This window comes from Schistocerca nitens, unplaced genomic scaffold (assembly GCF_023898315.1).
Source record: "Schistocerca nitens isolate TAMUIC-IGC-003100 unplaced genomic scaffold, iqSchNite1.1 HiC_scaffold_487, whole genome shotgun sequence".
Classification (NCBI taxonomy): Eukaryota; Metazoa; Arthropoda; class Insecta; order Orthoptera; family Acrididae; genus Schistocerca; species Schistocerca nitens.
Window position 1 is genome coordinate 126,987 of NW_026046020.1, and position 27,979 is coordinate 154,965.

The 27,979-nt window shown below is 58.0% G+C and overlaps 1 protein-coding gene across 1 annotated transcript in view; it reads left to right on the plus strand.

The window, feature by feature from the left end:
• Positions 1-27,979, plus strand: part of LOC126232405 (loricrin-like) — a 96,404-nt gene that overhangs the window by 40,943 nt on the left and 27,482 nt on the right. The window contains exons 5-6 of the mRNA XM_049942668.1: positions 7,079-7,224; positions 24,971-25,118. Of these exons, the coding sequence (XP_049798625.1) occupies positions 7,079-7,224; positions 24,971-25,118 (294 nt within the window). The remainder of the gene's footprint in view (positions 1-7,078; positions 7,225-24,970; positions 25,119-27,979) is intronic.

The following is a 27,979-nucleotide window of genomic DNA, read 5'->3' on the forward strand; positions in this document are numbered from 1 at the left end:
TTATTGGTGTATTGATGTCGTTGTCGTTGTTTGGAACGCGACTGTGCGTGCGTGGAGGGGTGCAGAAAAAATGTGTGTGTGTGTTCGGCCACACGGGCTGTGGACAAGATGGCGGACGTGCGCCGGCGCCGGCTGCGAATGAATGACTGTGGACGTTGTTGTAAAGTGCGGCGAGGACGACGGAAACTTTGCTTTGGACGTAGGTTTGTGTGGTGGCCCTGAAAAGGGCCGATTGTTGTGAGGCGAGCCGGCAAGGCAAAGGCGCGTTTGCGTTTGCGTGCAGGGAGCACGCAAGCGCAGCGCCGCGGTCCCTGTTTAGGCCTTCTTCTCGGTCTTCTTTGGCAGCAGGACGGCCTGGATGTTGGGCAGGACACCACCCTGTGCGATGGTGACGCCCGACAAGAGCTTGTTGAGCTCCTCGTCGTTGCGGATGGCGAGCTGCAGGTGGCGCGGGATGATGCGCGTCTTCTTGTTGTCGCGGGCCGCGTTTCCGGCCAGCTCGAGCACCTCAGCCGCGAGGTACTCCATGACGGCGGCGAGGTAGACGGGCGCCCCGGCGCCGACGCGCTCGGCGTAGTTTCCCTTGCGCAGGAGGCGGTGGATTCTGCCGACCGGGAACTGGAGCCCAGCCCTGCTTGAGCGGGACTTTGACTTGCCCTTGACTTTGCCTCCCTTTCCGCGTCCGGACATGGCGTTTGGCTAGTGGCGTAAGCGTGAAACACGTAACCGTAACGGTGCGAGCCGCAGCGAGTCGAGCAGCGGAGTGCGTGCGTGTGCCGGCGGCGGCGCTGCTGCTTACATCTAATACTTTCTCCTCTTTGGAGAAGTGTGAGGGGGAGTTTGTAGCCTTTCGGCTTTTACTCCCCTGTGTACTTGTGTGTATGATTATTTCTGTATTTTTTTTGGTGTCTATGAAATGTGATGTTTGTTCTGTGTGAGTCTGGTACTTGCCTGAGGTTTGGCGAGATAATTGTAGTGGTTTGGGTAGGAGCAGGATTTGGGAATGGATATTGGGATTTTTCTCTTCGACTTAGTCGTCGAAGATCGTCATAGGGCGCTTATGCTTATCGCGGGACATGTCATACCGACCTAGGGAGTGGATGAGTGCATTTCCGGATCTGGAAGAACCCTCATAGAAGGCCCTTGCCAGATCCTGGAAACGCTCTCTCAGGAGTGGGATTTCGGCTGCGGCGTGCAAGTCGTCTGTAGGGAATCCGAGAGGTAGGTGCAATGCCCTTCTGAGGGCGCGGTTCTGCAGCCTCTGGAGTTTGTCCAGGTGCTGCTTTGCCGCGTATCCCCAGACAGGGCACGCATACTCCATTACCGGCCGGATCAGGGCCTGGTATACATTTACTGCTACTGGGCAAGGAAGGGAGCTGGTTGTGTTCAGGATAGGGTATAGGATGGACATTCTGGCGCAGACCTTCCTGTGGACCTCGTCTATGTGGGGTTTCCACGTAAGTCGAGAGTCCAGGGTTACACCAAGGTACTTGGCGGTTCTGCGCCAGGGGAGTTGGGTTCCATTTAGGTGAAGGTGGAGGGGGGGACGTTGAGGAGGTACGCGCCTTCCGAGCCTGCGGGTAATCAGCATTGCCTGTGTCTTCTCCGAGTTGATGGTGATGCGCCAGCGACGGGCCCAGGTTTCTGTGTCATCTAAAACCCTTTGTAGCCTACGAATGACCAGGTCCTTGTTCGCGTTTCTCGTGTAGAAGGCTGTATCGTCAGCGTACTGCGCAGTATGCACCAGGGGGGCCGTTGGAGTGTCCGCAGTGTACAGACTGTACAATACGGGCCCCAGGACCGATCCCTGTGGCACCCCCGCACGAATACGCCTTCTGGTGGAGGTGGCAGTTTCTACTTTGACGGAGAAAGTCCTATTGGTGAGATAGCTCTTGATCAGCTGAACTATACTCCCAGGAAACCCTTGTGTGTACAACTTGTAGAGTAGCCCTCTATGCCATACTGAATCAAAGGCTTTGGCTACGTCTAGTAGCACTATCCCGCAGTAGCCTCTGTGGTTGAAGCCCTCCGTGGCTGCTTCAACCACTCTCATGACCTGTTGTGGGGCAGAGTGGTTCTGCCGGAATCCGAATTGGAAATCCGGCAGAATTTGCTCTCTGGTAATATGTTCTTGTATGGGTCTTAGCAGGAGGCGCTCATAGATCTTGCTGAGAGTTGGCAAGAGGCTAATCGGCCTGTAGTGCTGCGGGAATAGAGGGTCTTTCCCTGGTTTGTGTATCGCGACCACTTCCGCATGTTTCCAGCAAGCTGGGAAAATACGGGAACGAGTAATCTCGTTGAGGACGTTCGCGAGGTGTGTGATCGCTGTGGGTGGGAGTTTTTTGACTAGCTGGTTTGTGACACTATCGTGCCCTGGCGCCTTTTTTGTAGGTAGGGACCTGATTACTCTTGCCACGTCCTCGGGGGCAAAAAGTGTGGGTTCGTCCTCTGGGTCCTCCTCAGCATTGAGGAAGACAGCCAGTTGACGACTAACTACCTCTTCATGCTCTTCATCCTGGGGTTCTGCCGTTTGAAACTGCTTCTCGAAGGAGTCGGCGAGGGCGTTGGCCTTTCCAGCATGGCTGTAGACCAGTCCACGCTCGCCATGCAGTGGCGGCATCCTAGCGCGTCGTTTTGTAAACTGTTTGGTCGCTTGCCATAGTGTATGGTCGTCTACTTTGAGAGCTGTGAGGCGGTTTTGCCATTGCTGGTTTCTGTGCTCATTGAGCGCTACCTTTAGTTCTCTCTGTAGACGATTGAGCAGCCTCCTGGTGGCCTGGTTTCTGGTGATCTTCCACTCTTTTGCCACTCTGTTCTTGTGTCGAATTTGAGCTAGCAAGTGTTCCGGGAGCTGTATTTGCGGCGGAGGGCCATCCCTTTGTGGAGGGGTGGCTTCTTCCGCTGCCTGCAAGATGGTGCCTGTTAGGTCTTGTAGCGCTTGTTCTACTGTTTCCGCAGTAGGTGGCGGAGCGCGAGCGATATCAGAGGCGACAGTTTCTTGGTATCGCTCCCAGTCTGTACGTTTGTACGACGTCTGGTACCGTGGGAGTGCTACCCATTCTCCCACATCGACCTCCAGAATCACTGGGTTGTGGTCGGAGGACATTCTGTTGATTGTCCTTGCGGCCACAAACCCTGCGATCCTCCTAGTGAGAGCTATGTCTAACACGTCGGGCCTGGCTCCATTTTTTGGAAAATGTGTGGGCTCGACTGGACCCCATGTTTCGAAGTGGTGGGTGCGCGCTAGTTGTTGCAGTTTGGCGCCTGCTCTGGAGGTTACTCTAGAATTCCAGTCAGGATGTTTGGCATTGAAGTCTCCCCCTATTATGAGTTTGCCTTCAATTTGCCCTAGAGCAGCTATGTCTCCCTCATCTATCTGGTCATGTGGGGGTCGGTAGACTGCGACAATTGTTAGGGGTCCAGTGGCAGTGGTTACTTCCACCGCTACTGCTTCGATTTTGTTGGTAGCTGGTAAGAATACCTGGTGGTGGGGGATCCCTCTTTTTACATATATGGCCACTCCTCCGCCTTGGGTTGGCCTGTCTTTACGGTAGGTAACGTAGTTGGGAACTGTCGCTTTTATTCCCGGCTTTAGGTGGGTCGGCGGCGGCGGGGTGGGGGTCCCTTTATGGGCTCGGGTGCGGCGGCCGGTTGCGCGCGCGCCCCATTGGTCGGCGGCCGCAACAGGGCGAGCTGGTAAAGGTGCGGTGTTGCGGTAGCGGCGGGTGCCACTGTGTGGGGAGACGCTGACTAGAGCGGAGCGCTTGCTGCTTGTTGTTGTACGTTCGAGATGCCGCCCAAGACTAGCGGGAAGGCCGCCAAGAAGGCCGGCAAGGCGCAGAAGAACATTTCGAAGGGCGACAAGAAGAAGAAGCGCAAGAGGAAGGAGAGCTATGCCATCTACATCTACAAGGTGCTGAAGCAGGTGCACCCCGACACGGGCATCTCGTCGAAGGCGATGAGCATCATGAACAGCTTCGTGAACGACATTTTCGAGCGCATTGCGGCCGAGGCGTCTCGCCTGGCGCACTACAACAAGCGCTCGACCATCACGTCCCGCGAGATCCAGACGGCTGTGCGGCTCTTGCTGCCTGGCGAGCTGGCCAAGCACGCCGTGAGCGAGGGCACGAAGGCGGTGACCAAGTACACGAGCTCCAAGTAAGGAGGGGAGGTTGTTACTTCGGCTCTTGGAAGGAAGGAAGCTCCCTCCGTTGCGAGAGCGGCAAAACGGCCCTTTTCAGGGCCACCAAATTGCCTTTGCGGGAAGAGCGGAATTGTTTGTGTGTGTGTGTGTGTGTGTGTGTGTGAGAGGGGGGCGGCATAGCTACCCGGTTTGGTTGTGGTTGCGAGGCAGCTGGTGGTGTGGTCTCGAATGTGGTTGTGGTTACTGGGGTACGGCCGCGAGGGTTTGGTTGCCGCCGGTGTGACGTGGAATGCGTGCACGAGTCCTGGCGTGGTTGTTTGTCGACACATAGATAGATAGATAGATAGATAGATAGATAGATAGGAGGTGTTGGTGCTGTCTGTGGCGCTGATTCATTTCTTTGTCTCCGTCTGCCCGGTTAGTCACGTGACTGCAATTGAAAGTCCTCGCGATTGATTGATTGTTGGCTGTCACCGTTACGGCCGTCTGCGGGTGTCTGTTGTCACATCATACATGATGGCGAGGGTGAAATGTTGTGTTGCCGTCGACTATTCCCTTTGCTGTACGGCGCGTTGGTGTGTTGGTTGACGTTTTAAATGGACGTGTCGTACTATCATGCATATCCATTACGATGTCGCCAAGAAATGTACGGGCGGGTGGGGTAGGCGACACGCACGGTTGCCCTTGATTTGTGATGATAGCCGTTTCTTGCAGTTTGACTGATGATTGATTGGACTGTTGTGCGCACGCACGTCATTCAAGGTGCACGTGTGTTCGGTTGAGTACAGTAAGCGTGAGGCTATGGGCGTACACGCGTTTCGTTGGTCTGTGTCCCCCGGTGTGAAATGGCAGGTGTGTCGGTGATGTGATCCGATCCGGCGGCTCTGAGTAACTGTCAATATCGGCGCGATACACCGGCGTCATGGCAACGTGTCGGTGTGAACACCAGTCGCACTGTGGCACCGTCGGCGCCGCGAACGGTGACGAAAGGCTGACCTTTGATCGGTCGAGTGTCGTGTCTGGGCAGAACGTGTGGAATGAGCAAAACTGTTGGGGACGGAAACAATGGTGGAGGAGGGGAACGGAAAGTAATAAAACAAACAAACAAAATGGAGAAGCAATCACCGGAAAACGAAGCAGGGAAAAACGGAGAGGCGCTGTCTATAGCAGCGGAACGTTCCCGTGCATTGCAGCCGCACTGAGAGGCGTTTACGGCGCGGCTGCAAGTGTCGGCCGTGGCGACGGCTGAATTGCATTGCCTTCCCGGATGAAAAAAAAAGCGTTCGCCGACATGGCTCGGAGGAGGAATCTATGAGAATGCCTTGCCCTTGCCTGCCGTTTCGTGTGCCCTCCTGTTGTGTACGCTGTTGTTGTCCGGTGTAGCGAAGGGTGTGTATGTAGGGGTGGGTGGGTGTGTGTGTGTGTGTTTAGAAGGTCGATAGCTGCCGTCACGGCAGTCAAAGGTGTCGCGAAAAAGTGTGTTAGCCGTGGTTGGTTGGTTGGTTTGTGTGTTTTAAAGAGAAGGGACGAGAGAGAGAGAGAGAGTGAAAGTAGGTGGAGAGAGAGTGCGTTGCGTGTTGCCTAACTGCGTCCGCGAATATGGCAGTAGTTGGTGGTGGGCGTGCCCTTGCATGTGGCCCGGAAGGCGTGTCCGTTTCGCGGTAGTGGCACCGCTGCTGGCATATTCGGGAGATGGGAGGGGGCGCGAAAGGAGAAAGGAGACGCGGAGGCTTTAAAGACGGGGAGGGCGCGTGTGGGTGGCTCGCGCTGCGCTCGGCGGTTGTGTTTGTGCAACAAATGTGTTGCCGGGAGGGGACCGTTGTTGTGGTGCGGTTGTAGCCGCAGACGCGGCCGGCAGTGAACGTGAGACGACGGGTGCGGGCCGGGGCGGCGCATGTCGCCGGTGCCATGCCTTTTAAGAGCCGCGCGGTCGGGGGTGTGCGCACCGTGTGTCGTGTTGCGAGACGGCAGCATTTGTGCTGCGTGGCGTGGCGTGGCGTGGCGTGGCGTGGCGTGGCGTGGCGTGGCGTGGGGGCGAGGAGAGCGAGCCGCGCGGTGTGCTTGGGCGCCGGAGAATGGCACACTGCGCCTGCCCGTTGAGGAGGCCGATGGCCGTGGTGTGGTGGAAATGGAGCGCGTCGGACGTGCACCAATGGGAAAGAGAAACAAAGCGGCGACAACGAACGAAAGGGGGAGGGAGGCCATTGTGTCACATGCGGCGGTGGGAGGAAAAAGAAAAAACAAAAACAAAACAAAAAAAAAAAACAAGAAACAAAGACGTAAGAAAGAGGAGAAACAACAAGGACAATGAGTCGTGCGTTCGCGAGGGGGGTGCGCGTGTCACTCCGGTACGCGCAGTGCGGGAATAGAGGCAGCGTCGGCACGGAGAAGCAAGCAAGCAAGCAAGCAAGGAAGGAAGGAAGGAAGGAAGGACGCACGCGCGCTGCGGCGTTTGGCGCGGTTTGCGGCTGGCGCCTTTGGTGGCAACGGCCAGGACAAGCAGCGGTGTATGGTGGTGTGCGGGGCGGACAGGGGCGGCGGCGGTGGTGGCCTGGGAGGAGGCGAGGCGAGGCGGCGCCGACGGTGGCGTGTGGTACGGCGAAAACGGGACGGACGGCGGATGTTGGAGAGGCGCCGCGCACGCAGACACATGGAAGGAAGGAACGAACGAACGCAAGGGAACAAATGGAGGGGGCGAATGTGGAGATGCGGGCAGGCGGTGGTGTTTGTGGGCATGTGGTGGGGAGAAGGGCGGGGGCGGGAGGACAGAGGCGAGGCGACTGCTTGCGTGCTCGCCCGCTCGCTCGCGTGTCTTTTGTTTTTGTGTTTGTGTTTCCATCGTTTGGTCGCCTTGGAGCCTGTCGGTCCCGTCCGTGTGTGGCCACGCTTCGGGCGCGTGTATGTTTGTACGTTTCGTTTGTTCGTCTTCTGCAGCAGAGGCGGTGCGCGGCAGTGGGAACGCCTGCCTGGCGGCTGGGACGGCCAGCAAATGCGGTTGGATGGGCGGCCACAGCACCGCACCTGTGCCCAAGGAGGCGACGCTGGCGGCGGGGCCCCCTCGGATGCGGCCGGCTGGGGCTGTGTGCGCTGCCGCCGCCGCCGCCGCTGCTGCTGGTGCAGCAGCAACGACGACGAACAACGAGTAAGCAAGAAGAGGACGAAGCGGATGGCTGGTGGGTGAGTGCATTTAGGCGGTCGACAAGGCAGTGCGTGATGTGGCGTTGTGACGGGGGTTTGCTCACGTGGCCTCGTTGTGTCGATGCGCAGGAAGATGAGATGCGGGCAGACGCAGACGCGTACAGAGAGACGAGCCCGGTCTGCAGCAGGATGTGGGGCGCGGCGCGCCGAGTGCAGAGCAGCGCGCGCCGCCTGGGCCGGGCTGGGCCCGCCCGGCGGCGGGCCGCGCTGTTGTCGCGGACGTGAGCGCCCCCTGGCGGGTGGTCGGAGGCGGCGCGGTGGACGTGTGTCCGGTTGGCCAGTGCACATTGCGAGTGGCTGGCTGGCGGTCGGCGGCGAGACGGGAGAGGAGGTATGTGTCGCGGGCGCCTTTGCTGCGCTGCGTCGTTGCGTGCCTGGGCGTGCGCCTGTCGACTGTGTGTGACTGTGTTGGGCGTTGTGCCACGTACGTGTGTGCTCGGCCGAAGGCGTCGGAAGAAAAAGAGAGAGAGAGACGGGCGGGGAAAGTGGGTCGGTGTGCGTGCGTCGCCCGTGATGCGATGATGTCGCGTCATGTCTTGTCTTTGCGAAACGGCTGCCGAGAGGTGTGTGGTGGCGAGCGGGAATGTGCGTTTGGTGGTTGCCGGCCGGCCGGCTGTTGTTGGTGGTTCCTCCTGTGGTTGTTTGTGCTGCTTTGATGGCAACGTGGAAGGACGCCGGTTTCCGTGCCTTGCGTGTGGTTGTGTCGACGGTGACTGGTTGGGGGTGTGCGCCGATGCACGTGCCATCATGTTGTCATGTTTGGGTCGTGAGTGTGTTTTTTGGCTGTGTTGTTGTGTACGGGAAGGGGGGGAGAGGCGGCGGCGGCGGGTGATAGTGCGTGCAGTAGTGCCGTTGCGACGGGCGTCGGGTGGAGCCGTGCGTAGTGGCGGTGGCGGAAAGGTGTAGGTTGCGGGAAGCGAGCCCGTCGCGTGTCGTTGTCGTCGTCGTCGTCGTCGTCGACGGGGTCGCGTGCGCTGTGAATCGAGAGTGGCGGGAAAGGAGCAGCGTGCCGCTGTGTCGTGGTCGTTAGCAGAGGCCTGTGCTTGTCCGTTTGTTTTCTGTCGGACGCTTGGTGCGAGTTGTTTGTTTTGTTGCCGCCGCCGCGGTTGTTTTTGTTTGTCGGCTGTGCTGTGTCGGTGGGTCGGCGAGCTGTTTTGCGGTGCGTGAATGTGTTGGTGCAAAAGTGGCGGCGGCGTCATGGCTGCGACCGCGACGAGCCGCGGGCGCGCCATTGATGATGTTGAACACAGAGCGGCTGTGTGCAATGGGAGGCCTTGTGTACGGGTAGCGGTGTTGTCGTACGTGCATCCGGCCCGGTGCGGAAAGCGCCGTTGCGGTTGCGGGGTTGCCTCTGGTCGCGACGTGTGGTGCTCGGCTTTGTGGGTTTTGTGGTGCCCGTTTGGCCGGTGGGTGGTGTTTTTTGTGTGTTTTTGTTTTTGTTTTTTTTTTGTTGTGTGTGTGTGTGTGTGTGTGTGGTCGGTCTCTTTGGCGCTCGGTATATATCTGCCTCCTGCTCGGTCTTGCGGCGGTTTTGTCGACGTCGTCTGTAGTTTTTTTGCGGCTTGCCGACGACCGACCGACCGACCGACCGACCGACCGACCGACCGAACTACGACCTACCTGTGACAGCTACGTGTGGCGCCCGAAGGTGAACGTAACGTGACCTCGGCGCCCTTAGCCTAACCTAAGATGTCCGGCCGTAAGGTAGGTGCGGCCACCTGACGCCTCACGTCCGAACGCTTAACCTAACTTTGACGCCTAACCTAACTTTAACCCTTAACCTAACCCACGTCCAACCAACGTAACCTAACCTAACCCAAGCGACGCCAACCCTAACCTAAGGTGTTGTACAGTGCGAATGTCGAAGGCATGTTATAGTCGTAGGTGGAGAGCACTGCACGCAACAAGCGGCTACACGGGTAGCAGGGGTTGTGTGGCGTGGGCTGGGCGGTTTGTGTTAGGTTAGATGGCCTTGGGCAAGTACAGAAAGGGGGCAACAGCAGCCTCAACGGGTGCGGGGACCAAGCAGCAATCGGTATTGTTTGTCAACTGTCGAAGCTGCGTTGGTACAGTACCGGAACCGCAAGCGCTGACAGAGAAAGCACCGAAGCTCTGCAATCGTTATAAGGTACAGAAAGCTGGCTGACGCCAGGGATAAATTCTGCCGAAATTGTCACAAAGGTACGGACGGTGTTTTAGAAAGGCTCGATTGCATGCAACCGGTGGTGGTGTGTTCGTCGCTGTTTAGTAGTGGTTTTGATCCTGTAGTGAAGTAGAAGTGGGTGGTTCCTGTGAAATATTGTGGGTGGAGGTTACACTCAACAACCGAGCTAGGTTTAATAATAATTGGCTCCTTTGACCGACCTCCCGACGCAGCAGCATTAGTGGCAGAACAACGGAGAGACGGATTTGGAAACACATTTCACATACATTTTCCTCAGCATGTTAGGGTCTTAGGTGGAGATTTCAATGTACCCGATATAGACTGGGACACTCAGATGATGTTCAGGACGGGTGGTTGGGGGACAGAGAGCATCGAGTGACATTATACTGAGTGCACTGTCCGAAAAGTACCTCGAGCAAAATGAACAGAGAACCGACTCGTGGAGATGACATCGTGGACCTACTGATGACAAACAGACCCGAACGTGTTTCGACTCTGTATGTGCAGAACAGGGACGCAGTGATCATAAGGCCGTTGCAGGGAGGACGGTGTATCTGTTTGGCTAGCAAGAGTAATAGAAGGCAGATTTCCAGACGACCTGACAGATGAAAACGCAAATGCCTGTTCCGACACTGACAATGTTGAGTGTTCATGGAGAAAGTGCAAGGCAATGGTAAAAATGCGTTTTTAGACAGGTACGTGCCGAGTGTAGAACTGTGAGGGATGGGAAAAAAAACCCACCGTGGTATACTACTACAACAACAACAACGTTAGGAAACTATTGCGAAAGCAAAGAGAGCTTCACCCAAAGTTTAAAACGCAGCCAAAATCCTCCGAGACAAACGGGAAGCTAAACGATGTCAAAGTGAGCGTAAGGAGGGCTATGCGTGAAGCGTTCAGTGAATTCGAAAGTAGAACAAACCCTATGTACCGACCGACGTTGACAGAAAATGCTAGGACGTTGCGGTCTTGCGTTGAATCGGTAAGTGGCTCGAAACAGCATATCCAGACACTCCGGCATGGCGATGGCATTGAAACAGAGGATGACACGCGTAAAGCTGTGGTGAAATACCTAAGCACCTGTTTCCAAAGCTGTTTCACAGAGGACGGACCGCACTCTGCAGTTCCGTCTTCTAAATGCTCGCACGAACGAGAAACTGGCTGACATCGAAGTAAGTGTCCAAGGAGGAATGGGAAAGTCCGCCGGACCCGACGGGATTACCAATTCGCGATTCCTACACAGGGTACGCGAAACAACCTGCCCCCCTCCTAACAGCCGTGTACCGCAAGTCTCTGGAGAGGAAGGGAGGGTTCCAAATGATTGGAAAAGAGCACAGGTAGTCCCAGTCGTCGAGCAGATGCGCAAAACCATAGACCCATATCTCTGACGTCGATGTGTTGTAGAACATGTTGTTTGCTCGAGTATCATGTCGTTTGTGGAAACTCCAGAGTCTACTATGTAGGAATCAACATGGATTCCGGAAACAGCGATCGTGTGTGAGACCCGGCTCGCTTTATTTGCCCATGAGACCCAGAAAGCTCCCAGGTGGATGCCATTGTCCTTGACGTCCGGAAGGCGTTCGAGACAGCTCCGCACCGTCGCCTGATCAACGACGTAAGAGTCTACAGAATATCAGACCAACTGTGTGGCTGGATTGAAGAGATGTCAGCAGACGGAACACAGCATGTTGTTATCGATGGAGAGACAGACGTCTACAGACGTTAAAGTAACCCCTGGCGTGCCACGGGGGAGTGTTATGGGACCATTGCTTTTTCACAATTCACATCATATAAATGACCTAGTAGATAGTGGCGGACGTTCCATGCGTCGTTTCGCGGATGATGCTGTATGTAGTATACAGAGAGGTTGCAGGACGATCGGCAGCGGATAGGCACCCGGTGCAGGGGGAGTGGCAACTGTCCCCTTAACATAGACAAATGTAATGTATTGCGAATATACAGAAAGAAGGATCCTTTACTGTGTGATTGATTATATGATAGCGGGACAAACACTGGTAGCTGTGACGTCTGTAAAATATGTATCTGGGAGTAGGCGTGCGGAATGATTTGGAAGTGGAATGATGATCAGATAAAAGTAAATTGTTGGTAAGGCGGGTACCAGGTTGAGATGCATTGGGAGAATGCTTAGCAAAAACAAAAAAATGTAGTCCATCAACAAAGGAGGTGGCTTACAGAAACACGCGTTCGACCGACCCATACGTGAGTGTTGCCCACCAGTGTGGGACCCGTAGCAGGTCGGGTTGACGGAGGAAGATAGAGAAAGATCCAACGTTTTCGTCACAGGGGTATGTGGTAACCGTGATAGCGTTACGGAGATGGCTAAGTGGCAGACTCTGCAAGGGAGGCGCCCTGCATCGCGGTGTAGCTTGCTCGCCAGGTTTTTCTCGAGAGGGTGCGTTTCCGGATGAGGTATCGAACATATTGCTTCCCCGTACGTATATACCTCCCGAGGAGATCCCGAATGTAACAGTAGAGAGATTCGAGCGCGCACGGAGGCTTTCAGACAGTCGTTCTTCCCGCGTAACATACGCGACTGGAACGGCAAAGGGTGGTAATGACAGTGGCACGTAAAGTGCCCTCCGCCACACACCGTTGGGTGGCTTGCGGCGTACAAATGTAGGAGGTCGGCTGTCGTGTGTGCTTGAAGGCAGATGCGGTGTGTCTGTCGTTGCGGACGGCGGTCAGCCCCCCTCGCGTAAGCGGCGAGGGGCGGCGGCGCTCGGTTGGCCGGTGCCGATGTTGCGCAGGCGGCGCCCGTTTTCTTTGCGGCGGGCAATTTTTTTTTTGTGAGAAACGGGCGCGAATGTTGGCGGGCGAGGTGGCCCGACGGCTGCGGGCCGATCGGGAAACGGTGGGAGGGCGATGGGGCGGCGGAGGTGCGTTTGCACGGCCGGCATCGCCGCACGCCTCCGCTTGTGTGGCTGTGGCGGCGGCCGCGCTGGCCGGGCTGGCGCGGCGACGGTGTGGCAGTTTTGCCGAAGGTTTGGCCATTGTGGCGGGTCGTCGGCTGGGGCTGTGGGGGCGGCATGTGGGCGGGGGCGGCGATTCTCGGCGGGCCGAGCCAGGCTGTAGCGCGCGGTAGCTGCAGTTTGGCCGTGGTTTGCGGCGCTGCCGTGGCGACTGGTTGGCGACTGTGGTGTGGCCGTGTGTAGCCCCATCCTCGGTGGTTTGAACGGCGCGGGTGGTTGCGGCGCAGGTTTGGGGCTGGTCCGCACAGGCTGTCGGACGTTGGGCGGTAGCAAGCGCGGGAGGCGCGGCGCGGCGGCGCGCAGAGTGGCGGCCGCTCTCTCGGCCGTCCGCGCCCGCCCGCGACACTGGCTGGGCCTGGCGGCGCGGCGGCTCGAGGGGGTGGATCGGTCGTGAGCGGACGCTATACTGCCGCGCGCTACTGAGAGACCCTTTGGGAGCGCTACGCTTGCCGTAGCATAGCAAACTTTGTCGTGTGCGTTGTGCGTGCACAACGCAAGCAAAATTGTCGTGTGTGGGTGCGCACGCTTAGCGATTGCGCCGCAAATTTGTCGTGGTACGACGCTTACGTGGTCCCTTTGTCGTGCAGCTGCTGCCGGTCTACTGGCAGCGCGGTGGCGGCGAGGGCCGTGGTTTTCTAGTTCACCGGTCGCCTGATCTGCCTCAGACGTGAATCATCCAGATACTGCCGCAGGGCATCCTCCCTGCTCCTCCAAGAGTAGGGAAATTCCTGCGCCAGGGTCCGTGGTACTACCCGGTAACCCGCGTGCAGTCAATGGTAGGGCTGGCACTGTTCGGGGATACCTAACGGTGCCAACGAACGAACAACCAGTGCCCCTGGGCAGTCAATGTCAGACTTCAAGTTCCGCTGACACAGTCATCTTGGGTAAGCCCAAAGCCCCAGTCCGCTGCGGCACCCAGTCACTGGGTACCCGCGGCCAACAAACTTCAGCCATTACCAAAGCCAAAACACGTGTACAAGACTCGGACGTAATGCCAGCGCCTAAGCGTCCGGCCCCTAGCCGGCTCGCTGAGGAAACAGAGCAACCTGTGAGTGATGACATGGAAGTAGGGGGGGAAACTGTTATCGCAAACATACCAACATCAAACAGTTTCGCTCCGATTGACACCGACGGAGCGGAAACGACCGAAGAAACGCCTACCCGTCCTTCGACCTCGGGCGCGCAAGCGCAATCGAGACCGAAACGGGAAAAGGTGCCCCCAATTCTTGCCACAATCTTAAACGGTACGATGAAAATCATAAAGGAGGTCGCCCCTCAACTAAAAGGAGGACTAAATACCTCATGCAGGGGGTCCTCGGTAAAATTTCAACCGTCAACCCTGCCTGACTACAGATTCCTCACAGCCTATTTCACACAGAAGAAAATACCCTATCACACTTACCCGGTCACTGAGAAAAACGCGTACAAGGCGGTGATCAAAGGTCTCCCCAGAGACACTGATCCCGCGGAGATAAAGGAGCTTCTCCTTGCGCGCCACTTCAGGGTCATCGAGGTCAAACAAGAGACCAAGGCGTCTGACCCGAGCAACCCGGGAGAGGGGCGCAGGAAGAGAGCTTCTTTCAAAGTCATATTACACCCTGACGAACGGAATAGAGAGCTCTTAAAAATCGAACTGTTCATGAACTGCAAGGTTACGGTAGAGAGGTATCGCCAACCTGAAGGTCCTGTCCAGTGCCACCAGTGCCAGCAGCTGTTTCACTCTGCAGAGCAGTGCCACCATCCTCCAAAGTGCGTCAAGTGTGCCGGCCCACACTTGACAAACACATGTAAAAAGAGCCGTGCAACCCCGGCAAAATGCGCCCTATGTGGGGGCGATCACCCGGCGAACTACAGCCGATGCCCCACACGTATCCAATTGATGGCCACCCGCCCCCCTCGGTCGGCAAACGGTGCTGCTCTGCCGCGAGGCGCTTCTGCCTCTACGGCGCAGCAGCCCACATTTGCGGCCAACGCGCAGGCAGCTAGCTCTGCCTCCGGCAGCGGCCGCGGAGCGACTGTGCCGGGGCGAGATGCCTTTCCCTCGCTTCCCCCACCACGCGCCCCGACGGCTGCTGCCGCCTGGCCTCCCCCTCCACGCCACCAGCGCACTGAGGCGCCCGCAGCTGCCGCGCCGCCTCAGTCGGCTGCTGGCCAGCAGCCGGGGACGCCGCTCGGCGTCTTTGACGAGCTGCGCCAACTGGTTGCTGGCTTCAGCCTGGCAAATATCATGTACACAATTAGGGACACCATGGCGCGCGTGCGGGCGGCGCCTGATGGCCTAAGTAAATTCATGGCCCTCGCCGAGGGAGCAATGACATTATTTGATGTATTTAATGGATCGCCGTAGATCCAGAAAGTACAGCATTTTAACTTTTAACGCCAATGGCGTAAAAACACAGAAAAACATCCTAGAGGAGTTTCTAGACCGGTATGCGATCGACGTTGTGTGCCTGACGGAAACCCACCTTAAGCCCGAGGACCGCTTTTCGCTGAGAAATTACTCCATTCATAGAGTTGACCGCGTAGGCCGCGAGCGCGGCGGAGTAGCGGTTCTCGTAAAAGGCAGAAGGTGTTTCCGCACAGTGGACCTACCGCAGACACCCAGCATCGAGGCAGCCGGTATAGAAATCAAAATTCAAAACACTCCATACACCATCATCTCCGCCTACCACCCCCCGGGCACCACCATACTGACACAGGACCTTCAGGCTCTGCTGGGTACTGGCGCTCGTGTGATTGTGGGAGGGGACCTAAACTCGAAACATACGGCCTTTGGCTGCCGCGCCGAGAACAGAAGTGGTGGGAGATTGCATAGGCTTGTTGAGAGGCGTGCCGCCCTCAGCGTCATCGCACCCGACGAGCCTACGCATATCCCTGTGGACCCGACAAAAAATCCGGATATCCTGGATATTTTTGTCGTGAAAAACTTTGCTCTCGACGCGACAGTCACCGTGCACTACGAGCTGAACTCTGACCACAACCCGGTCGTTCTGGACATAGCCAGTGTCGAAGACGAAGCCGGGAGGATGGCAAAAACAGAAGTAATAACAAACTGGGACCGATACAAATACCTGGTGGGTGAGCACGTGGAGGAAATCCCACAGATGGAAACAAAAGAAGAAATAGACGAAGCAATCACCAACTTTACAGACGTCCTCCACGCCTGTGCTCGCGCTACAAGCGTCAGGCTCACCACAGAGCCTGGCGCCAGGGACCTGCCCCCTGACATCTGGAACCTCATAGTCGCCAAACGCAGGTTGCGTAAGCTGTGGCAGCGTCACCGCGACCCAGCTGACCGCCGCCGGCTGCGGCGGCTGGAGGACCAGGTCAAACTCCGACTGCAGGAGCACAGGAGCCGCTGCTGGGAGGAGATGTTACAAACCGCCGAAACAGAGAGCAGTAAACGCAAGATCTGGCAGATAGCCCGGCAGCGGAAAGCCCCCACCAGAGAAAACAGGCCACTCCACGGCGTGAACGGTCTAGCGTACGAAGATCACGACAAGGCGGAAATAATGGCACAATCACTAGAGTCACAATTCCGAACTCACGTCATCGACGATGACGAGAGTGACAGGCAGGAAAGATTAGTCGTCGGACGAGTGACTCAGATTAGAAATACGCGCCCAAATACAGAATTCGTGCCCGTAAACGAGCCGACAATTAGCGCACTTATCAAGCGTCAGGGAAACCACAAAGCTCCTGGCCCTGACCAAATCCGCACCCCACTCCTAAAGCACCTTCCACCTCCTGCCATAACATTTCTGGCAAGCGTCTTCAACGCTTGCCTAAAACTCACCTACTTCCCCTCAGTGTGGAAAACTGCAAAAGTAATCACCCTCCCCAAACCTAATAAAAACCTGCTCCTTCCAGAAAGCTATAGACCTATCTCCCTACTAAACGGCATGAGTAAAATACTCGAGCTGCTCATCCTCTCACCCCTTCAACACTTCCTTACTGCACACAACATCCTGATGCCCGAGCAGTTTGGATTCCGCTCTGAACACTCCACAACCCAACAATGCCTGCGCTTGGTAGAGCACATTTGTATGGCCAGGGCAAAGAGAGAATCTACAGGAGCAGTGTTCCTGGATATAGAGAAGGCATTTGACCGCGTCTGGCACGATGGCCTAATATATAAACTAGATCAAATAGGGTGCCCAGGACATCTAATACAGATCATTGATTCATTTCTTGCGGAGCGTCAATTCTTCGTAAGAAGTGGATCGAGATCGAGCCAGACACGACCGATTGCGGCCGGAGTACCGCAAGGTTCGGTCTTGGGTCCCGTTCTCTACTCAGTCTACACAAACGACATACCCAAGCAGGTCGGCGGAGGGATTGCCCTCTACGCCGACGATACAGCAATCTTCAGGAGCTGTCGTAACCTTGCATTCATCCGACGCAAGCTGCAAGAGCACCTTGATACCATAACACAGTGGTGCAACATCTGGAAGATTAAAGTTAACCCGGAAAAATCCCAAGCCATATACTTTACGACCAGGCTAAAACTCCCAGACCAACAACTCACCATTGGTGGTCGGGACCTAGCCTGGCGTAATTGTATCACATACTTAGGCCTCGAAATAGACAGGCGTCTTACGTGGCAAAAACACATTCACAAAGCTGCGAACAAAGGCTGCGCCCTCCTGTCGCAGCTATACCCCCTCCTAAAGGGTGACGGCCTCACCCTAAGCTGCAAAATGCTTCTCTGGCGTCAGCTCATGCTACCGGCCATCTTGTATGGATCGGAAGTATGGTCGATGGCGTCAGACACCACCCTGGCACGACTACAGCGACTGCAGAACAAAACCTTCCGAGTCATCACAGGCGCTGACAGATACGTCCGAAACACACAAATTAGAGAATTTTTAGGCCACCCAACCATATACTCCCTCATAAAGGAGAAATCCACCAAACTTTATGAGAAAACACAAACATCGCCCCACAACCTCATACAAAATTTAGGTCGCGAACACCCCGATTTTCAACACAAACGCCCAAAATTAACACTCACCCGTCAATTTAAAGACATTTAGAGAATACATACACACACACAGAACAAACATTTAGATAAAAACACGCACACAACACAATACCTCATTTTCATAAATCCCCAAGCGCATAACTTGAAGTCAGACGGGCACAGCCCAGTGGCACTTCGGTATCCCAGAACAACCTGAAAGCCTGTCGCGGCGGCTATTCTCTGCCGCCGTGCTTGCCGCCTGCCGCTCTCGCTCTCGCTCTCGTGTGCGTACGCGCGTCGTCCGTCGAAATAATGGCAGATCAGGCGGCTACGAACGAGACTGCTGCGGCACCCGCCGCCACCGGCACGACGAAGAAGGCCAAGTCTGCGGCGTCTGCGAAGAAGCCGCGCGCCAAGCCTGCGCACCCGCGCACCTCTGAGATGGTGACGGCCGCCATCAAGAGTCTGAAGGAGCGCGGCGGCTCGTCGCTGCAGGCGATCAAGAAGTACATTGCCGCGCACTACAAGCTGGACGCGGAGAAGCTGGCGCCCTTTATCAAGAAGTACCTCAAGTCGGCCGTCGTGGCTGGCGAGCTGGTGCAGACGAAGGGGAAGGGCGCGTCCGGCTCTTTCAAGCTTGCCGGCGCCGGCGGCGGGGCGGCCGAGGGCGGCAAGGCCCGTGCCGGCGGTGCGAAGAAGAAGCGCGCCGCTCCGGCCAGCAAGGAGAAGAAGGGCGCCCGTGCGGCCGGCGCAAAGAAGGCTGGTGGCGTGAAGGCGGCGACCGGTCGGAAGGCGGGCGCCGCCAAGAAGGCGTCTGCGGCGTCGGCGGCTCCCGCGGGTGCGAAGAAGGCGGCTGCGGCCAAGCCGGCCAAGGCCAAGTCGCCGTCGAAGGCGAAGAAGGCCGCCAAGGTTCCGACGAAGAAGCCGAAGGCGCCGCGCCCGAAGAAGGCGACGACGCCGTCTAAGGCGAAGGCGTCGCCCAAGAAGAAGAAGTGAAGTGAAGTAAAGTAAAGAAAGGAAAGGGGAAGGGCTGGCGCTTGACCCCGTCGTCCCCCACCCCCCTCCCCCGCGTCGTCTAGTGGCGCGCGATGGCACGGCTGCGCGCGGCCCAAAACGGCCCTTCTCAGGGCCATCAGAGGACGTCGGGAAGGCGTTGATTGTCGTGCCTGGCGCGTTGTGTTGTGTTGTTTGGGTGGCCGTGCGTGCATGCGCCGGTGTGTGTGTGTGTGTGTGTGTGTGGTTGGTTGATGTTTGTGTGGCGTTTCTGTATGACCCTTGTGGGTACTGTTTGCGTGCCGTGGTGGATGGATTGTGGGGCCGGTGGCGGTAGGCGGCGGCGCGCGGTAGCGGAGCGGTTGTGGCCGTTTTTTTGTTTTGTGTTTTGTATTTTGTGCGGCGGCCGACGGTTGGTTTCTCATGTTTCTGGAGACTCTGCTTGCTTTGCGGATGGCGCGTCTTGTTTTTGTGTGTGTGTGTCCTCTGTCTCTGAAAGGGAGACGTTGAGACGTGGAAGTGGCCGGCGGGAATTGGGAAGGCGCGGTGGCGCCTCGGAGACGGCGGCGGCCAGCCACCCGTGGGTGACGTCGTCCGGCTGTTTGTTTGTGTGTGTGTGTGTGTGTGTGTGTACTGAAGGGGGTGGGGTGTTGATGACGTCGAATGTGATTGTTGGCGAGAGCGGCTGTGGACGGGAGGGTGGGAATTGTGGTGGTTGTTTTAACGGGGCTAGAGAGAGAGGCTGGGCGGCAAGACCGACAAAAGTTTTGCTCGCGACGGAGAGATGTTAGTGGCCCTGAAAAGGGCCGTTTTTGTGTTGCGCGCGTGCGGTGCCGTGCCGCGGCTAAGCGGTTTAGGCGCGCTCGCCGCGGATGCGGCGCGCGAGCTGGATGTCCTTGGGCATGATGGTGACGCGCTTGGCGTGGATTGCGCACAGGTTGGTGTCTTCGAAGAGGCCGACGAGGTAGGCCTCGCTGGCCTCCTGCAGGGCCATGACTGCGGAGCTCTGGAAGCGCAGGTCGGTCTTGAAGTCCTGGGCGATCTCGCGCACTAGGCGCTGGAACGGCAGCTTGCGGATGAGCAGCTCTGTGCTCTTCTGGTAGCGCCTGATTTCTCGCAGGGCGACGGTGCCCGGCCTGTAGCGGTGGGGCTTCTTGACGCCGCCGGTGGCGGGCGCGCTCTTCCTCGCCGCCTTGGTGGCGAGCTGTTTGCGCGGCGCCTTTCCGCCGGTGGACTTGCGGGCCGTTTGCTTTGTGCGGGCCATAGCGGTTAGCGGTGCGTGCGGTAGCGAAGCGTCCGGTGCTGCCTTGACAACGGGCCCGCGCGGGCCCGCGCTGCGCTTATATGCCCTCGGTGCGCGTGGTGGGGGGAGGGCGGGCCAGAGTCTATATAGGGGGGCGGCGCGCGCTCACGGCGCACCGTAGCCGACTCGCTAGCGCCGGGTGAGGAGCTGCCGCTTGTGCTTTTTTTGCTTGAGGAGGAGGAAGAATGACAGGCCGCGGCAAGGGAGGAAAGGGGCTGGGGAAGGGTGGCGCCAAGCGGCACCGCAAGGTGTTGCGCGACAACATCCAGGGCATCACGAAGCCCGCCATCCGCCGCCTGGCTCGCAGGGGCGGCGTGAAGCGCATCTCTGGTCTGATCTACGAGGAGACCCGCGGAGTGCTGAAGGTGTTCCTGGAGAACGTGATCCGCGACGCGGTGACGTACACTGAGCACGCCAAGCGCAAGACTGTGACGGCCATGGACGTGGTGTACGCCCTGAAGAGGCAGGGGCGCACCCTGTACGGTTTCGGCGGTTAGGCAGGCAGCCGGTGTGCTGTGCTGTGGCCTTCCCGCGGCCGTGCCGTTGCCCGTGCTTGGTGGGAGAGACGAAAAACGGCCCTTTTCAGGGCCACCACACTGTTCGGAAATTGAAAAGTGCGAAAGGGTCTGTGTTGCCTGCCTGCCTCTGTGTTTGTTGTTGTTGTGCGCCTCTGTTGCTTTGCGTGCGTGCGTTCCGTTTGGAGATTCGACGTGACGTGTGTGTGTGATGGATGCGGGAGGGCGCGGCTGAGTCCGGTGTGTGCGTGGTTTGTTTGTGGCGCGGGCCGGGACCATCGATCGGATCAGCTGTTTGGTTTGGTTTGTGCTGTGCCTGTGTGTTTGGAGAGCGCGCGCGGCGGCCCCGCGTGTCGTCCGTCGTCGGGCCGTTACGCGCTGTGTGTGTGTCGCGCGCGCGCTCTTTTAATTATGAACATATTAACAATGATCACATCACATTATTGGTGTATTGATGTCGTTGTCGTTGTTTGGAACGCGACTGTGCGTGCGTGGAGGGGTGCAGAAAAAATGTGTGTGTGTGTTCGGCCACACGGGCTGTGGACAAGATGGCGGACGTGCGCCGGCGCCGGCTGCGAATGAATGACTGTGGACGTTGTTGTAAAGTGCGGCGAGGACGACGGAAACTTTGCTTTGGACGTAGGTTTGTGTGGTGGCCCTGAAAAGGGCCGATTGTTGTGAGGCGAGCCGGCAAGGCAAAGGCGCGTTTGCGTTTGCGTGCAGGGAGCACGCAAGCGCAGCGCCGCGGTCCCTGTTTAGGCCTTCTTCTCGGTCTTCTTTGGCAGCAGGACGGCCTGGATGTTGGGCAGGACACCACCCTGTGCGATGGTGACGCCCGACAAGAGCTTGTTGAGCTCCTCGTCGTTGCGGATGGCGAGCTGCAGGTGGCGCGGGATGATGCGCGTCTTCTTGTTGTCGCGGGCCGCGTTTCCGGCCAGCTCGAGCACCTCAGCCGCGAGGTACTCCATGACGGCGGCGAGGTAGACGGGCGCCCCGGCGCCGACGCGCTCGGCGTAGTTTCCCTTGCGCAGGAGGCGGTGGATTCTGCCGACCGGGAACTGGAGCCCAGCCCTGCTTGAGCGGGACTTTGACTTGCCCTTGACTTTGCCTCCCTTTCCGCGTCCGGACATGGCGTTTGGCTAGTGGCGTAAGCGTGAAACACGTAACCGTAACGGTGCGAGCCGCAGCGAGTCGAGCAGCGGAGTGCGTGCGTGTGCCGGCGGCGGCGGGGTGGGGGTCCCTTTATGGGCTCGGGTGCGGCGGCCGGTTGCGCGCGCGCCCCATTGGTCGGCGGCCGCAACAGGGCGAGCTGGTAAAGGTGCGGTGTTGCGGTAGCGGCGGGTGCCACTGTGTGGGGAGACGCTGACTAGAGCGGAGCGCTTGCTGCTTGTTGTTGTACGTTCGAGATGCCGCCCAAGACTAGCGGGAAGGCCGCCAAGAAGGCCGGCAAGGCGCAGAAGAACATTTCGAAGGGCGACAAGAAGAAGAAGCGCAAGAGGAAGGAGAGCTATGCCATCTACATCTACAAGGTGCTGAAGCAGGTGCACCCCGACACGGGCATCTCGTCGAAGGCGATGAGCATCATGAACAGCTTCGTGAACGACATTTTCGAGCGCATTGCGGCCGAGGCGTCTCGCCTGGCGCACTACAACAAGCGCTCGACCATCACGTCCCGCGAGATCCAGACGGCTGTGCGGCTCTTGCTGCCTGGCGAGCTGGCCAAGCACGCCGTGAGCGAGGGCACGAAGGCGGTGACCAAGTACACGAGCTCCAAGTAAGGAGGGGAGGTTGTTACTTCGGCTCTTGGAAGGAAGGAAGCTCCCTCCGTTGCGAGAGCGGCAAAACGGCCCTTTTCAGGGCCACCAAATTGCCTTTGCGGGAAGAGCGGAATTGTTGTGTGTGTGTGTGTGTGTGTGTGTGTGTGTGTGTGAGAGGGGGGCGGCATAGCTACCCGGTTTGGTTGTGGTTGCGAGGCAGCTGGTGGTGTGGTCTCGAATGTGGTTGTGGTTACTGGGGTACGGCCGCGAGGGTTTGGTTGCCGCCGGTGTGACGTGGAATGCGTGCACGAGTCCTGGCGTGGTTGTTTGTCGACACATAGATAGATAGATAGATAGATAGATAGATAGATAGGGGTGTTGGTGCTGTCTGTGGCGCTGATTCATTTCTTTGTCTCCGTCTGCCCGGTTAGTCACGTGACTGCAATTGAAAGTCCTCGCGATTGATTGATTGTTGGCTGTCACCGTTACGGCCGTCTGCGGGTGTCTGTTGTCACATCATACATGATGGCGAGGGTGAAATGTTGTGTTGCCGTCGACTATTCCCTTTGCTGTACGGCGCGTTGGTGTGTTGGTTGACGTTTTAAATGGACGTGTCGTACTATCATGCATATCCATTACGATGTCGCCAAGAAATGTACGGGCGGGTGGGGTAGGCGACACGCACGGTTGCCCTTGATTTGTGATGATAGCCGTTTCTTGCAGTTTGACTGATGATTGATTGGACTGTTGTGCGCACGCACGTCATTCAAGGTGCACGTGTGTTCGGTTGAGTACAGTAAGCGTGAGGCTATGGGCGTACACGCGTTTCGTTGGTCTGTGTCCCCCGGTGTGAAATGGCAGGTGTGTCGGTGATGTGATCCGATCCGGCGGCTCTGAGTAACTGTCAATATCGGCGCGATACACCGGCGTCATGGCAACGTGTCGGTGTGAACACCAGTCGCACTGTGGCACCGTCGGCGCCGCGAACGGTGACGAAAGGCTGACCTTTGATCGGTCGAGTGTCGTGTCTGGGCAGAACGTGTGGAATGAGCAAAACTGTTGGGGACGGAAACAATGGTGGAGGAGGGGAACGGAAAGTAATAAAACAAACAAACAAAATGGAGAAGCAATCACCGGAAAACGAAGCAGGGAAAAACGGAGAGGCGCTGTCTATAGCAGCGGAACGTTCCCGTGCATTGCAGCCGCACTGAGAGGCGTTTACGGCGCGGCTGCAAGTGTCGGCCGTGGCGACGGCTGAATTGCATTGCCTTCCCGGATGAAAAAAAAAGCGTTCGCCGACATGGCTCGGAGGAGGAATCTATGAGAATGCCTTGCCCTTGCCTGCCGTTTCGTGTGCCCTCCTGTTGTGTACGCTGTTGTTGTCCGGTGTAGCGAAGGGTGTGTATGTAGGGGTGGGTGGGTGTGTGTGTGTGTGTTTAGAAGGTCGATAGCTGCCGTCACGGCAGTCAAAGGTGTCGCGAAAAAGTGTGTTAGCCGTGGTTGGTTGGTTGGTTTGTGTGTTTTAAAGAGAAGGGACGAGAGAGAGAGAGAGAGTGAAAGTAGGTGGAGAGAGAGTGCGTTGCGTGTTGCCTAACTGCGTCCGCGAATATGGCAGTAGTTGGTGGTGGGCGTGCCCTTGCATGTGGCCCGGAAGGCGTGTCCGTTTCGCGGTAGTGGCACCGCTGCTGGCATATTCGGGAGATGGGAGGGGGCGCGAAAGGAGAAAGGAGACGCGGAGGCTTTAAAGACGGGGAGGGCGCGTGTGGGTGGCTCGCGCTGCGCTCGGCGGTTGTGTTTGTGCAACAAATGTGTTGCCGGGAGGGGACCGTTGTTGTGGTGCGGTTGTAGCCGCAGACGCGGCCGGCAGTGAACGTGAGACGACGGGTGCGGGCCGGGGCGGCGCATGTCGCCGGTGCCATGCCTTTTAAGAGCCGCGCGGTCGGGGGTGTGCGCACCGTGTGTCGTGTTGCGAGACGGCAGCATTTGTGCTGCGTGGCGTGGCGTGGCGTGGCGTGGCGTGGCGTGGCGTGGCGTGGCGTGGGGGCGAGGAGAGCGAGCCGCGCGGTGTGCTTGGGCGCCGGAGAATGGCACACTGCGCCTGCCCGTTGAGGAGGCCGATGGCCGTGGTGTGGTGGAAATGGAGCGCGTCGGACGTGCACCAATGGGAAAGAGAAACAAAGCGGCGACAACGAACGAAAGGGGGAGGGAGGCCATTGTGTCACATGCGGCGGTGGGAGGAAAAAGAAAAAACAAAAACAAAACAAAAAAAAAAAACAAGAAACAAAGACGTAAGAAAGAGGAGAAACAACAAGGACAATGAGTCGTGCGTTCGCGAGGGGGGTGCGCGTGTCACTCCGGTACGCGCAGTGCGGGAATAGAGGCAGCGTCGGCACGGAGAAGCAAGCAAGCAAGCAAGCAAGGAAGGAAGGAAGGAAGGAAGGACGCACGCGCGCTGCGGCGTTTGGCGCGGTTTGCGGCTGGCGCCTTTGGTGGCAACGGCCAGGACAAGCAGCGGTGTATGGTGGTGTGCGGGGCGGACAGGGGCGGCGGCGGTGGTGGCCTGGGAGGAGGCGAGGCGAGGCGGCGCCGACGGTGGCGTGTGGTACGGCGAAAACGGGACGGACGGCGGATGTTGGAGAGGCGCCGCGCACGCAGACACATGGAAGGAAGGAACGAACGAACGCAAGGGAACAAATGGAGGGGGCGAATGTGGAGATGCGGGCAGGCGGTGGTGTTTGTGGGCATGTGGTGGGGAGAAGGGCGGGGGCGGGAGGACAGAGGCGAGGCGACTGCTTGCGTGCTCGCCCGCTCGCTCGCGTGTCTTTTGTTTTTGTGTTTGTGTTTCCATCGTTTGGTCGCCTTGGAGCCTGTCGGTCCCGTCCGTGTGTGGCCACGCTTCGGGCGCGTGTATGTTTGTACGTTTCGTTTGTTCGTCTTCTGCAGCAGAGGCGGTGCGCGGCAGTGGGAACGCCTGCCTGGCGGCTGGGACGGCCAGCAAATGCGGTTGGATGGGCGGCCACAGCACCGCACCTGTGCCCAAGGAGGCGACGCTGGCGGCGGGGCCCCCTCGGATGCGGCCGGCTGGGGCTGTGTGCGCTGCCGCCGCCGCCGCCGCTGCTGCTGGTGCAGCAGCAACGACGACGAACAACGAGTAAGCAAGAAGAGGACGAAGCGGATGGCTGGTGGGTGAGTGCATTTAGGCGGTCGACAAGGCAGTGCGTGATGTGGCGTTGTGACGGGGGTTTGCTCACGTGGCCTCGTTGTGTCGATGCGCAGGAAGATGAGATGCGGGCAGACGCAGACGCGTACAGAGAGACGAGCCCGGTCTGCAGCAGGATGTGGGGCGCGGCGCGCCGAGTGCAGAGCAGCGCGCGCCGCCTGGGCCGGGCTGGGCCCGCCCGGCGGCGGGCCGCGCTGTTGTCGCGGACGTGAGCGCCCCCTGGCGGGTGGTCGGAGGCGGCGCGGTGGACGTGTGTCCGGTTGGCCAGTGCACATTGCGAGTGGCTGGCTGGCGGTCGGCGGCGAGACGGGAGAGGAGGTATGTGTCGCGGGCGCCTTTGCTGCGCTGCGTCGTTGCGTGCCTGGGCGTGCGCCTGTCGACTGTGTGTGACTGTGTTGGGCGTTGTGCCACGTACGTGTGTGCTCGGCCGAAGGCGTCGGAAGAAAAAGAGAGAGAGAGACGGGCGGGGAAAGTGGGTCGGTGTGCGTGCGTCGCCCGTGATGCGATGATGTCGCGTCATGTCTTGTCTTTGCGAAACGGCTGCCGAGAGGTGTGTGGTGGCGAGCGGGAATGTGCGTTTGGTGGTTGCCGGCCGGCCGGCTGTTGTTGGTGGTTCCTCCTGTGGTTGTTTGTGCTGCTTTGATGGCAACGTGGAAGGACGCCGGTTTCCGTGCCTTGCGTGTGGTTGTGTCGACGGTGACTGGTTGGGGGTGTGCGCCGATGCACGTGCCATCATGTTGTCATGTTTGGGTCGTGAGTGTGTTTTTTGGCTGTGTTGTTGTGTACGGGAAGGGGGGGAGAGGCGGCGGCGGCGGGTGATAGTGCGTGCAGTAGTGCCGTTGCGACGGGCGTCGGGTGGAGCCGTGCGTAGTGGCGGTGGCGGAAAGGTGTAGGTTGCGGGAAGCGAGCCCGTCGCGTGTCGTTGTCGTCGTCGTCGTCGTCGTCGACGGGGTCGCGTGCGCTGTGAATCGAGAGTGGCGGGAAAGGAGCAGCGTGCCGCTGTGTCGTGGTCGTTAGCAGAGGCCTGTGCTTGTCCGTTTGTTTTCTGTCGGACGCTTGGTGCGAGTTGTTTGTTTTGTTGCCGCCGCCGCGGTTGTTTTTGTTTGTCGGCTGTGCTGTGTCGGTGGGTCGGCGAGCTGTTTTGCGGTGCGTGAATGTGTTGGTGCAAAAGTGGCGGCGGCGTCATGGCTGCGACCGCGACGAGCCGCGGGCGCGCCATTGATGATGTTGAACACAGAGCGGCTGTGTGCAATGGGAGGCCTTGTGTACGGGTAGCGGTGTTGTCGTACGTGCATCCGGCCCGGTGCGGAAAGCGCCGTTGCGGTTGCGGGGTTGCCTCTGGTCGCGACGTGTGGTGCTCGGCTTTGTGGGTTTTGTGGTGCCCGTTTGGCCGGTGGGTGGTGTTTTTTGTGTGTTTTTGTTTTTGTTTTTTTTTTGTTGTGTGTGTGTGTGTGTGTGTGTGTGGTCGGTCTCTTTGGCGCTCGGTATATATCTGCCTCCTGCTCGGTCTTGCGGCGGTTTTGTCGACGTCGTCTGTAGTTTTTTTGCGGCTTGCCGACGACCGACCGACCGACCGACCGACCGACCGACCGACCGAACTACGACCTACCTGTGACAGCTACGTGTGGCGCCCGAAGGTGAACGTAACGTGACCTCGGCGCCCTTAGCCTAACCTAAGATGTCCGGCCGTAAGGTAGGTGCGGCCACCTGACGCCTCACGTCCGAACGCTTAACCTAACTTTGACGCCTAACCTAACTTTAACCCTTAACCTAACCCACGTCCAACCAACGTAACCTAACCTAACCCAAGCGACGCCAACCCTAACCTAAGGTGTTGTACAGTGCGAATGTCGAAGGCATGTTATAGTCGTAGGTGGAGAGCACTGCACGCAACAAGCGGCTACACGGGTAGCAGGGGTTGTGTGGCGTGGGCTGGGCGGTTTGTGTTAGGTTAGATGGCCTTGGGCAAGTACAGAAAGGGGGCAACAGCAGCCTCAACGGGTGCGGGGACCAAGCAGCAATCGGTATTGTTTGTCAACTGTCGAAGCTGCGTTGGTACAGTACCGGAACCGCAAGCGCTGACAGAGAAAGCACCGAAGCTCTGCAATCGTTATAAGGTACAGAAAGCTGGCTGACGCCAGGGATAAATTCTGCCGAAATTGTCACAAAGGTACGGACGGTGTTTTAGAAAGGCTCGATTGCATGCAACCGGTGGTGGTGTGTTCGTCGCTGTTTAGTAGTGGTTTTGATCCTGTAGTGAAGTAGAAGTGGGTGGTTCCTGTGAAATATTGTGGGTGGAGGTTACACTCAACAACCGAGCTAGGTTTAATAATAATTGGCTCCTTTGACCGACCTCCCGACGCAGCAGCATTAGTGGCAGAACAACGGAGAGACGGATTTGGAAACACATTTCACATACATTTTCCTCAGCATGTTAGGGTCTTAGGTGGAGATTTCAATGTACCCGATATAGACTGGGACACTCAGATGATGTTCAGGACGGGTGGTTGGGGGACAGAGAGCATCGAGTGACATTATACTGAGTGCACTGTCCGAAAAGTACCTCGAGCAAAATGAACAGAGAACCGACTCGTGGAGATGACATCGTGGACCTACTGATGACAAACAGACCCGAACGTGTTTCGACTCTGTATGTGCAGAACAGGGACGCAGTGATCATAAGGCCGTTGCAGGGAGGACGGTGTATCTGTTTGGCTAGCAAGAGTAATAGA